The sequence below is a fragment of the Seriola aureovittata genome, chromosome 7 (genome assembly GCF_021018895.1).
Source record: "Seriola aureovittata isolate HTS-2021-v1 ecotype China chromosome 7, ASM2101889v1, whole genome shotgun sequence".
NCBI lineage: Eukaryota > Metazoa > Chordata > Actinopteri > Carangiformes > Carangidae > Seriola > Seriola aureovittata.
The window spans coordinates 28,244,281-28,257,570 of NC_079370.1; the positions used below are offsets into that span (position 1 = coordinate 28,244,281).

At 41.3% G+C, this 13,290-nt stretch overlaps 1 protein-coding gene across 1 annotated transcript in view; it reads right to left on the minus strand.

Moving 5' to 3' along the window:
* ascc3 (activating signal cointegrator 1 complex subunit 3) overlaps positions 1-13,290 on the minus strand; it is a 162,495-nt gene that overhangs the window by 79,611 nt on the left and 69,594 nt on the right. Inside the window, exon 10 of the mRNA XM_056380794.1 lies at positions 10,198-10,338. Coding sequence (XP_056236769.1) covers positions 10,198-10,338 — 141 coding nt within the window. The remainder of the gene's footprint in view (positions 1-10,197; positions 10,339-13,290) is intronic.

Genomic DNA, 13,290 nt, shown 5'->3' on the forward strand with positions numbered 1-13,290 from the left:
GCAGGTCTGAACAGGGCTAAAGTGTCTGACCCACACCTTTAATCCTGTTTGATTGACTGGACTGTTTGCTAATGACTCCAGTCAACTTCTGTTCATGTCACTAGGGGTTCAAATACTTTTCCAACCTACACTAATTATTCTAATGATGTATTCAGTACGGACATGAACAATATAATGATTTGTGTGCTATTAGTTAAAATAGATCAAATAAATAAATTTACTGTATACAGTTCCCAGAGCAGATTTATATGGGACGAAGATCTGTACAACATAGAGATGGGACACAGATCTGTACGTCAGTGTGGAGAGGTCTGCAGGACATCACCAACTACAGAAAACCATCCCTCCACACTGTGGGGAATCACCCACTGGCTGACAACCTGAATGTGTTTTACTGTCGGTTTGATAAGCCTACATTCACACCCCTCACCCGCTCCAACATCACATAACCAACTGCACCAGCAACCGCCCGCCTCCACCTGTCGATGGGATCAGCGACTTCCTGACGGACAGGAAGCGGCGTGTGAGGACGGGGAGAATCAATCATATCTAGCAACCGGACAGTCAGAGCTGTTTCCCCCTCAGGAATGTCTGCTCTCCCCACCGCTCCTCTAATTCTACACCAACTGCACCTCAGGAGAACCGATCGTTAAACTCCTGACAGTGACAAGTCTGCGTACAGACAGGAGGTTGAACCGTCGGCCCTCTGGTGTGGTCACAGGAGGAACCCCCCCCCCCAACACTGCCCCAATGTGTTGATGCCTTAATTTTTGTCTGAGAGCACCAAGTATTTAAAGAGCGAAAACGTGTCATTTGAGAGTACAATTAATTTTTCTATCATTTTCACGACTGAAAACATTTCTGAAAAGTAGAAGTAACACTGACCACTTTCAAAGATGGAAAAATGTCCTTTCATGTTGAACAATTTTTATGTTAATTTAATGAGTGCAGTTGGAGCGATGAGCTTTTCCCTCAGTGGTAAGTGTGTAGAGTGGTAGCTGTGTGCAGCCATGCACAACATAGTCCATGTCAGATCACACTAACTTTCAGCACTACTAATTAATCACACTGCAATGTGCCTGACAAGTGATCAGCTCTAAAAATATTCTTGATCTTTGCAGCAAGAGCCATGGCTCAACGCAGCCTGATGTTTCAGTAATGACTTGTAATAATTGCCTTTTCTGGGTTTTGCCTTTACATTTTCTCTCGCCAAGTGTTTTGTTCTTTGGTGTAGTTTTATACAAACCCAATATTATGAGGGCAAAATGGGCCGAAACACATCAGCAGCTAGTTCAGTTTCCCTGCACGTGACTTGACTTTACAAGGAAATTTTGACACACTCCTCTTGTCCGCCCTTCACAAGACAACTGTCTGACCGTGAGGCAGCTTCTTCTTGGATGTCATCAGCTGATATTTCCTCTCTGGACAGAGAGGGAAGAGGGCCTGGATGTCCCAGGATGCCACCCACCCGCACACTGGCATCCACATGGCAGCATCCCTCGAAAACCCTTTCTGTTTCCATGGTAACTATCACAGCCATGGATAGAGGAGGATGTGGAAAGATGGGGTGGGCGGGAGGAAGATGGAGTGGGGAGGTAAGAGAAAGGCATTTACTGGATTGCGATATGTGAACAACTAACGGCTTGTCGAGACTGTAATGAAAACCTGTGTGTATGTGTGTGTGTGTGTGTGTTTGTCCTTATGTTCCACTTACAATTAGGTAAACATGAAAAAACACATTTGGCCTAATTACAATGAGAGCTGCTGTTTTCCTCTGATCAGTGGATGGTGTATTAAGAGGAGTGTGAAAAATAAATGCATACATTTTAATACAGTAATATGAAGTCATGGTAGACCTGCGGGAAGTTACAGCAGGTCCATAGTCACCTGTTTAAAGCATTTATTATGATCCTTAGCTCTACTGCTGAACAGACTAGCTTCCTGTGAGTGCTCAACTCAAACACACGACACATTCTTTCCAGGAATTACTGATCGTGTCATTGCAAGGACAAACAGATTTCCATCGTTTCTGAGAGCTTGCAAGTTCTTTTCAATTCACCACTTTTTTTTCTGCAGAAGTAATTCAAACTAAAAATACCTGTGAGTGTTATCATTTTACCACTGCAGTTTTCTCCTGGATCCAGAGCTCTGCCAGCTTCTTTGATTTTTTTTTAAGTGATTCAAATAGATGTGTTGTTTTGTTTATTGTTCCTTCAGTTAGAAAAACAAGCGAGCCAATCAGAGCTTTGTAAGAGGGAATAAGGTTGTTGTAAATTGACATACAGACTCAGACCATCAACTCCCAAATCAGCATTTGTCTTTAATCGACAAATGTTAACTGCGCTAAGCATCCACTACAACTCTAACGACTCTAACCTGTTGTGTCTATGTGCACACACCAATTTACAATTTGGATTTCCTATCATTTCACTCATCACTCACTCACAACAAGGCCCTTCTAATGAATACTTTGAATGTTACCGAAACTGAAACAGCTTTAATCCACTACCTAAACCGACCACAGTGTTAATGGAGACTGTTGGCAGCACTATATGCTGTTGCAGGAGGCACCGAGGTTACCGGCTAGTCAATGCTAAAGAAACTTACAGAAGTTCTTCCAACTTGCTGACCAGAAGTTACTGATGAGAATGATCACAAACGGTTGATATTTACCTATTACAATAACAGCCGAAATGATTCTCACAGGTTTTCATGACAAACTATTTGTTCCTGTAAGAATCATATTAAAAGAAATGTTCCTCATAACCGTGGAAATACTTGAAATACACACTGAGGTACATCTCCACTGAAACACTTCTCCCGTTTGTGGACTTATTATGCTGAGCCCTTGCCTGTCTGTCAGTTAATGAACTTGATTGGTCTAGATCAGTGATTCCCAACCTTTCTCAACTCACGGTCCACATGAAAATCTCAAAAATGTTGGCGGCCCACACCTGAGCGCGTAACAATAACACAGGGTCGGATGTGTTGCTGGTAATCACTGGATATATGTGATTGCTTTTGTTTTATTTTTCCTTCAACCTTGTCCGCTTTAATTTAAAGTCTTACAATACAGAAATGGTTAATGTTGCATGTCTTGCTGGAGTTTTGATCCTGCCGTCTCTTCTTAATTCACCTTACGAGTAAGTGAAGTCATGCCAGAACTCCCACTGTAATGTGCATCAAAAGAGCATGATGAAACAAAAAGTGAGGACAGAAGACAACCAAGGTTACAGTGCGTGGCATCACTGCGGCCTGTTCAGACAGCCTGGTGGATGTACTGACACTAACACAGTCAGATGGAGGGATGAGAGAGAGAAGTGAACAAGGCCAAGTGAAAGAGAGATTGTGGGTTGCTGCAGAGCTGCAGTGGATCTGACTAATCATTCTCTTTGTGAAGTCAGCTCACATGACCTGATAGAGATGCAACTTTAATACACCTTCAGATTAGCTGGAATTGGCCTCGTTTCATAGGAAAATGCCCCAACCCCCCACTCGATACACACACACACACACACACACCTACACACACACACACACACACACACACACACACACACCCAAACCTGAACCTTTCCTTTCCTTTTCTGTATTCATAAGTCCCATAAGCTTATAAACTTTAACTCTAAGCTGTGCAATCTCGCAAATCCAACTCTTTTGGATTTAACAGATATGCATGTTTCTCCAACCTTCTCAGTTTCATTGTTCAATCTTTCATGCCGGATCCACCAACCTCCACTTCCCTCTGAGCTGGAGGAGCCCTCTTCTATCTCTAAGTATGTGCTCAACCTGGAGCTTTCATCCCCTTTCCGTTGGCCTCATTGTAATGAACCCATCCTCTTTTTATCACGGAGGGAAAAACTCCTGCGTGAGGGCGGTTTCTGGAACATATATGAGGTTGAATTCATGAAACCCACAAAACACAGAAACTATACTTCACCTGCTGCTCAACACTTAATTAACTGAACAACCTACTGATTGCTCGACAGAAATAAAACATCCAATTGACTAGCATTTGGAATTCAACAAAGGAATATCATTAGCTAATTTTGTCATTGACAAAATTGTTCTCATCACTTGACAGCTTAAGATCTGACTGGAGAACACACGACAGCAAACGGTACTGGTCAACAAAATGAACCTTTAAGGAGATAATTCTCATGTCATTTCACATGTATGATAAACTTCATAGTTCATTGATGTTTTATAGGTTGATCCCTCATTTAAAGACAGTAAGTATCCTGGAGTTTCCCTCACCATTAACTAAGCTGGCTTAACCACCATGCTGTCAGAGCCTTGATTGATAAGGCTGGTGTTACTCCAGTTATATTGGATCGTTATTCTCAAGAACTCCCAAAAAAAAGACCTAAGCTGACGATCACTCAGCACTTTCAGATTTTCCTCCTGTGTGTGGCAGCCGTCCCTGAGCCCGCTGATTCAGAGCCAGCAAAACAAAACTTGCATATGCACCTATCAAGCACTTTATCAGCAACGCCTGCACACCTACTCATTCATACAATTATCTGATCGGTCAATCACATGGCAGCAGTGCAGTGAATAAAGTCCTGTAGATACAGATTAAGGAGCTTCACCAAATGTTCACATCAAACATCAGAATAAGGAAAGAATGTGATCTCTGCGAGTTCGACTGTGGCGTGATTGCTGCTACCAGATGGGCTGGTTTGAGTGTTTCTGAATCTGCTGATCTCCTGGATTTTCACACACAACAGTCTCTAGAATTTACTGTGGGAGAAACAACAAAATCACAGGAAAGCATGTCAGAACACACAACACACTGAACCTGGAGGTGGATTGTCGACAACAGCAAGAGACCGCATCTGGTTCCACCCCAGTCACCAAGAACAGAAACCTGAGGCTGCAGCGGACACAAGATCAGTTACCCACCTTGTAATGGCTAATTCCTGCATTATCATGCAGCAAAATATTTCTCAACATGAAATGAACATGACAGTGAGTTCAGTATACTTCAGGTCAGTGACCTCCTCAGTCACCAGATCTGAATCCAATAGAAAACTTTTGGGATGTGGTCGAAGAGGAGATAAGCAGCGTGAATGTGCAGCTGAGAAATCTGCAAAAAATTATGTGAACGAGAATCTCACAGGAATCCAACATCTTGTGGAATCAATGACATGAAGAACTGTTCTAAGACAACTGTTTTGAAAGCAAAGGGAGGAACTTCTCAGTAATAAAATTTTATTTTCTTTAAATGCTCAGTATTTTCCAAAACAGCTAGCAACAACAGTTTGTATCCAACAGTCACTCAAACTGGAGGAAATAGTGCATTATCAATTCATTATTATTTTCAGCAGTGGATTAATCCACCTTTGGTCCCCCTGTGAGTATTTCTGTGAGTCAAAATAGAGAACACTGTGTGTGTGTGTGTGTGTGTGTGTGTGTTCATGGTAATGAACACAGGCCTCTTTAACATTAGCATACAGAAGGTCCAGGGTCCTGTCTCCTCTGCTTGTGCAACATATTTGTTACTGTCTGGGTTTAGTGAACGCACGTATGTTGTCAATTTAGGTGAAATGGTAAATGGACTGCATTTATATATAGCTTTTCTAATCTTGTCAACCACTCAAAGCGCGTTACTCTACTAGTCACATCCACATGTTGACAGAGGTGGAGATGCAGTGCAAGGCGCTTGTCAGCCATTGGGAGAAACTGTCAAACTCTCAAGAACACTTCAGCACAGCGACAGAAGAGCCGGGGATCGAACAGTCAACCCTGCGGTCAGTAGACAACCACTCTGCCACCTGTGCCACCGCCTCACACTTGATGTGAGAACTCACTGGCACCGCCCACCCAAAATCATTCTTTTTCACATGTGCAAAGAAGCTGTTGCATTGTGGGGCCTGGCTATTGTCAATGTGAGCTCAAAATTTAAAGAGAATGATTGTGATGTCAGATATAGGAGCCATCACCAGTGTACCTTCATAATAAGTGATAACATAACCAAAGATCTCTTATGTCAGCGTGAGAATGTGATTAACGAAGGTGCTCTGACATGTTCAACACTATCATTTATCATTCTAATGCAAGCGGAACCACCGCAGACACTCCAGACAGCTTTCTAATCAAAAGTGAACATCTGATTTTGTCTTTATACTGCAACCATACTGGTAACTACCACTTAGAGTAGAGAAAAGTGTTGCTTTGAACACAAGCGATTAATAAAATAACTAAGTCTGTGGGATGTGGAAAAAGTAAAGATTAGAACTTGAACCGCTCACAATATAAATTGGTCACAACTTATATTTATTCTTATTCTTCAGATGGACGGACAACCTGAAAACATAATTCCTCTGGCCGTCACCAGTGCTGAGGCATAACAAAAAAATCTAATTATCAAAATAATGCCAAATAAGAAAACATTGGTGAATGTCAGAATCGACGTAAAAAGTAAGTAAGTGGGTTTTAAGAAGAAATTTCTTCTTCAGAATGGAAGAAAACCCCTCCTACAGAAATGATCAGCTCCACCTCAAATTTGGTCAGTGCAATCTAAAGACCTTTGTGACGCCAAACTGGGAGTTTTCAGTGAATGGTGTGTCTGTGGCAAAGTTACATATTTCTGTGTTTGGCTGTGGAAGATGAAGTTGTTGTAACTCAAATATACTTTGTTCAATCTGCCCCAAACTTAACATGTCTGATAAGAGCATAGCCTGAACATATCTACATGCCCGTATTCAGCTGTGGTCATAGCGCCACGTACTGGCAAAAGAAAATGACATGTTTTATTCTTTGATTTACTCTTCCTAGCGGGTTGACCACATCCACCTCAAACGTGGCGAGACAAGCCTTCAGACCTTGATGATGATGATGGTGAAAATTGTTTTTAATGAATGGAAGAGCGGCAAATTCTGACATTAGAAACAGGGAGTTGTTATTGAGGGACTAGAGATGCTCGAAAACTCACAAACCCTGGCACATGCGACAGAAGGGGCTGAAATTGATATCTGATTTCTCAGGTTTGGCCGTGGCAAAATGGATCGATAGTGACCCCTACAAACCAGACCCGCTCGACGTGAACGACAATGTGAGGGCACGATCAATGCTGCGTACAGCTTTAATTTTCATTATTATTTGGTTTCTGTCCAACAACATTTAACTGATGAGGAGGGATTGATTGTGATTTTGTTGTTTTTCTCCTGACACAAATTTTGGTCGTAAGGGTAACAAGCTATCTGGGTTATCAATGTAAATTACTTATGTCTATATTTTTTTTTAAAAGTGAAAGGATTGGGATTACTCCCCTGTCTGGCGCCCAGCTCTTACTTTGACTGAATATTTCATACACCCACGCTGCATGGTGGTGCTATGGAGGTGGCTCTATTTAGAGCAAACACTGCACTGAAACCTGGATAAGTCCAAGCAAATATGTTGAGAGAAGGAAATAGAAAAGGCAGATGACTCACTGTATTGCACCATGTTGCTCAGTAATCTAACAGTGCAACACTGTTGAGATCTTGTAATTAAATATCATATGCAGACACAAAAACACAGATACAGAAGTTCTCCAAGATGCTGCCAAAATATCTGACCTTTGACACTGTGTGATGGAAGTGTGACACTGAGTAATTATCATTAAAAAAAGACAGTGCGTGGTTTATCATCATCATGTGGACTGTGTTGCAGTCCTGTCACAGAACAAACCAAAGCAGCGCACCACAGCCAGATAAGGAACTGCTGTGGTCAGCTCGAAAAAACAAACCTGCGAAACAGCTTGATAGCTTAATAAAGGCAGTGAGGTGAAGCAGAGAAATAATTCATAATATAAGAAAGCATGTATACTAGAAAGAACCTTCACGAACACAGAAAATCACTGTGCAATGAATTCAAGACAAAAACACTTCATTAATAAGGTAGTGCAGAATGCATTCACTATAACTTTACTTAAGCATAGAGGACATGTGAGCCAGGTAATAGCTCACAATAACAGCTGACCCACTCCCCGCTTCTTCCCGTCTTTCCTGAAAGAGCTGTGACTTCGGTTGCTTAAAGGGTACATTCAAACTTTAGACCTTGGCCACAAGTCTTCAACTTGCAGGTTGATTGAACAGACTGTTTGTATTCACAGAATATGTACACTCTGATGAATACGTCCATCTGTTGGTTCAAGACACAGATAGAGAGAGAGACGCTAATGCTAACTGCTAAGCTAAAGTCACTAATTGATCTGAACAGCATGTAAACAACTGCTGAATTAATGAAAGTCACTAAAAGGAGCAGAGAGCTCTGGGTGCTGGAGCAGAACTAGTGTAAGTTTAAATGTACAGCAGGTAGTTAAACACTGTGATGAAGAAAGGAAGCATTAGCTGTGATAAATAGAGCAGCAATACACACTTCTAGCATGAGAAACTCCTGCAACTGGAGATGAGCCACTACACTGACGTCAGCCTGTCTGTTACTGAAAAGACATTTTACTGCAGTAGAAGTAAAATCGCTGTGTAAAAATGTAACTGAACATGTCACCTCTTAAAAGGGGGACGGGAGAGGTAAAACATGTTACGAGGTGATGATAATTAATATATATATATATATATATAATATGAAATTATTACCAATTCATTCCAGTTAGGCTCTTTCCAGCCTGTGCATACACCTACTGTTATACACTCAGTGTTCACTTTATTAGGAACATCCAGCTAAAACTGATGTACATTAATACCTCTCTCTCTCCCTTCTCCTTCTCTATCTCCTTCCTGTTCCTCTCCGCAGGTCTTCCCGCCTCCAGAGCTGCAGCTGTAGAGTCTGGATCTGAGACTGCAAACCACCTACTGCCCCTTGATCCTGTTCAACACCTGCTGCTAAACCTGCTCAAATCTACTATAACTAATAATGATAATTATTAATGTCATTAGCTGTCATTACTACTTTATCAGTAGGAGCACTACAGTTGCCATTACATTACTATTGCTGTTACTGTCACTATCACTATTATTAATATTGCTATCATTGCAGGTTCTTCATCTTTTCCTCTGTGCTCTCTCTCTCTCTCTCTCTCTCTCTCTCACTCTCTCTCTCACTCTCTCCCTCTCTCTCCAACCCAACCGATCGAGGCAGATGGCCCCGCCCACCCTGAGTCCGGTTCTGCTCGAGGTTTCTGCCTCTTAAAAGGAAGTCTTTCCTTTCCACTGTTGTCTAGTGCTGCTTTTGGTGAGAATTGTTGGGTCTCTGTAAATAATATTAAAAAGAGAAGGTCTAGTCCTGCTCTATTTGGAAAGTGCCTTGAGATAAATTATGTTGTGAATTGGCGCTATACAAATAAAATTGACTTTACTTGACTTGACGAATACAACAGTTCTACAGTAAATCCTCCTTCATGAAGGTTATAATGTTTAATTTGTAATAAAATTCTTGTAGACAGTTGTTGATTATTATTATGGAGGATGTAGTGTGTGGAGCTGTGTTACATTGTACAGAGGTGTTTCTGTTATTTAGCTACTTTCACTGATATAAATGGGGTGGACAACATAAAAGAAACACCTGGACGCCAAGGTGAGTGTCCTTATACAGCAGTAGCTTTGTGATGGCATATCAGTTTCAAATATCAGTTATCGGTCTCCCTGTTTACCGATAATCAGTATCGGTATCAGCCCTGAAAAAAACATTTCAGTCGATCCCTACTTCATAGTTGTTTCTTCCATTTTTGTTGACCATCTCTGTGTCACAGAGGAAGAGCTCAGGATATACTACTAGCAGATAAAGGACTGGAAACATATATACAGTGACACTGAACACTAAGGCTATGTGCAAATAAAAACACTAGGATTCCAATCATTGTGTCTTTAAACAGGTAATGAAGCCAGAACAGGAAGAGCAGACACTTCCAAGTTAATAGCACTCCTTCTATCATGTGTTCTCTCTTTGAAAACCTCTGTAAATCCGTTGCAGCAGTAGTTGACTGTGAAAGTGTTGACCTAGTAAAGTTACACTTGTGAATTATAATAGACAGAATTGTGACTGATGCAGAATATTTGATGAAATGGCCTCCAATAAGTGTTACGATCCAGTCCACTTGGGGGTGCTAGAGAACATGCATGTGCAGAAGAGGAAACCTGGGGGGAGGGGCAGCAGCTTTTGTTGAACTTTTTTTTGGAAACATGATAGATCTCATAGCGTGTGTGTGTGTGTGTGTGTGTGTGTGTGTGATAGAGTGCTAGAGTGTGGATGTACCTGTGTTCGTAGAATCTCTCCTTTGGTTAGCTGCATGTCTCCAGTGAGTTCTTTAACGGTGATTCCCAGTGGCTCCAATCGCTTACTGAAGTAATTAGTCATCTCTGCTGCCAAGGCCTTCATTGGAGCTACATATACAATCTACACAGAGAGAGAGAGAAAGAGAGAGAGAGAAATTAATAAGACAAACAGAGAGGGGTAGAGTGAGGAAGGTAGAAGTTGGGGATGGGGGTTGGGGTGGAGGGGGATACAGGAGAGAGACACTGGAAGGACACTGTAGTGATAAATGAGAAAACAGAGGGAGGATCATTTGTTCCCTGGCAACCAGTACAAATCACGATTTATTGAAAACATGATGTCAGACATTTGCCTGGCTAAAGTTTAATGGTGATGTATGAAAAGTACCTATTGTCATTGGCTGGCACTGCGCAGCATTATGTGTGTGCATGTGTGTGTAAGTCTGCATGTGAGAGAACAAAGACTTTTGGCTGTCTGAGTTATTTATCTGAGTGTGTGTAAGGATCTGACCTTATAGCTTTACTAACAGACCGACCAATATTATTAGAGTAAACTGTCAATAGTTGAGTTTTTATGCATTTATTTAAAGTTCTATTTTACAATCATTCCAAACTTGGAGGAGAAGTTTACCAGATTGCTGTTCCAGCAGTTCATGCTCATGGTGTTTTTTTTACTGAAGGATCTATCTCCATACAAATGACTTCTGGATTCAAAACACAGATTTTTGCCAAAAGGTGAAAAGTTTCCACCTTCAGCCTACAATGAGCCTACAATTAAACTAGCGACGCATTTTAAATATTTTATAATTAGCTGAACAGCTCTGCATTAAAGCCCCTCCAAACCTAATTTTTCAACCAGTTTCTTACTAAGTGTGATGGGGTGCTACATAAGCACAATATAATATTGTTGGAACTTGTCACTGTCAATTGAATCTGATCAATCTACCCACAGAGTGCTAATGAACGCCTAATAAAACCCAAGAATGTTACTTTAATTAAATCTGAGTGTTGCTCATTTAATCAGGAATATTAGATACTATAGAGAAACCAAGTTTTCAAGAAGCTTTAAGAAAATACTGTATGACCCAACTTTCTTTTGATGGTTTCCTATAATATGTTTTTTTTCTTATAGTGTTCTGTGGTGTTTTTTTTAAACATCAATGGAGAAAGAAGAGGTTCATGTGTTGTGGAAGGAGGGTTTGGTACTCAGCATCTCTTCATCTCCAGCATGAACATAACACAGTTCAAATAAAGCTCTGAACCACCATAGCAGCGCTTCAGATGTGTGGTGTACCTGGAAAATGCTGTTGAGGCAGACACCACATGTTTTTTGCCTGATGGTGTCATGCTGAGTGGCTCCAGCTCCTGGTGTGTGTTTGATTTTTCTTCACTTTTCTTCACTTTATTTTTTATTTCCGTGTTTGTGTTAATTTGGCAATGTGTGTAAATGGCTACTTTTTGTTTTCCACATTTTTTGGTGGTTTCCCTGTTAATTTCTACACTCTGTAACGGGGGGCCATGTTGAGAGGAGTGAGGGCATTGTTTTCTCATGGGACCAGCTGATCGCATTGAGTAAACCAGTGCTACTGAAATCCCAGAGGAGCTGCAGAGGAGACGTCGGGGTTGCAGAGCTGGAGCTAAGCGCAGAGCGTATAAGAGGAAGTATAAACCTTCTGTTCCAGCGATCATCATGGGGAATGTGGGGTCCTTGGGCAATAAGATGGATGAGCTTGGTGCGCTGATCAAGAACCAGAGGGAATACCAGGACTGTAGCATTCTGTGTTTCACAGAGACATGGCTGCTCCCGGAACACAGTGCGGCTGTACCTAGTTTCAGGACTGTTCGGGTGGACAGGGACTTTTTATAGGACAGTAAAAAAAAGGCAGGAGCAATTGCATTGTTTGTAGGGTTGTGCTGATGGACGCTGATATCGGTGATAAACGATCATCAGAACAACCGCCGATTGCTCATGCCTTTGCAAATGTCAAGGCGATATTTAACTTGTTTTCCCATTCATCTAGGATATTATTATTTGGAGTATTAAAAGCCCTAAGGATGCTGGGAGGTGTGCGTCGCCTAGACAGACATACCCATAAAACAGTAGATCAAGAACAGCTCCACAACTATCAGGTCAATATGCAAGAGCTTGGTCACTATGGATAGGTAAGACCTCAGAGAATTTATTCCTAGTTTCAGTAACATTGTGACTGTTACTATCGCAGTGGATAACACTCTGATAGCAATGATCTTATGCACAGAGATGCCACTGATTTCATTCAACAACTTCATGGCTACAACTGTATCGATGTTGGCAAAAATACCACAAAGCACACAAATTCCACAAAGGTTTTAGTAGGGATGGGGACTCTCCATTTGGACACTTAGATAGCCAAGGTACCCAGTGCACCAAACGGGTTTTTAACCTCTTGAAATGAAATCTGGCTACGAAATACCAATGATTTCCACTACAGGAGGCTGTGCGCACACAATACAACCCTTAGCCACTTCATTTACCCTGTACATCATCAGATTCAATTGTGCACAACCATTGTGTGTAAAAAACAATTAAATCGTATAATTTTGTCTCCACTTTTCCTCTGAATCTCTTCCAAGACATCTAAATTGCAATATTATGTTGATTTTACTTTGTAGACATTGTTATAGTGAAAAATAAACATAAAACATACCATATACAAAGCTCAACTGGCCATGCGTCATGTGTAAAATCCCAATCTGGGTTGAAAGTCTCTTGTACTTACGCATGGGTGTAGTATCAAGTCCCATAGGAGTGTGACATACCGTTCGAAACCTCACGAGATGTCGAAAACAATAGCGCTATCTTTTTAAACGGCTGTATCACCAAACCCGTGCTAGATGGCAACAAAAGATCATGTATGAAATTCAGGCTTTGGGCTCAGTCTCTGTTATCCAGGCTCCCATCTTGGCCGACTTGACTGGGAAATGGTATGGGTATGGGTATAGACTCAAAATTACCAAGAAAAGGTAAGGAAATATTATTTGTAGTTTTTGATTAGAACCGCTTTGGGATATGATGGAATATTTAGTCATAAACCCA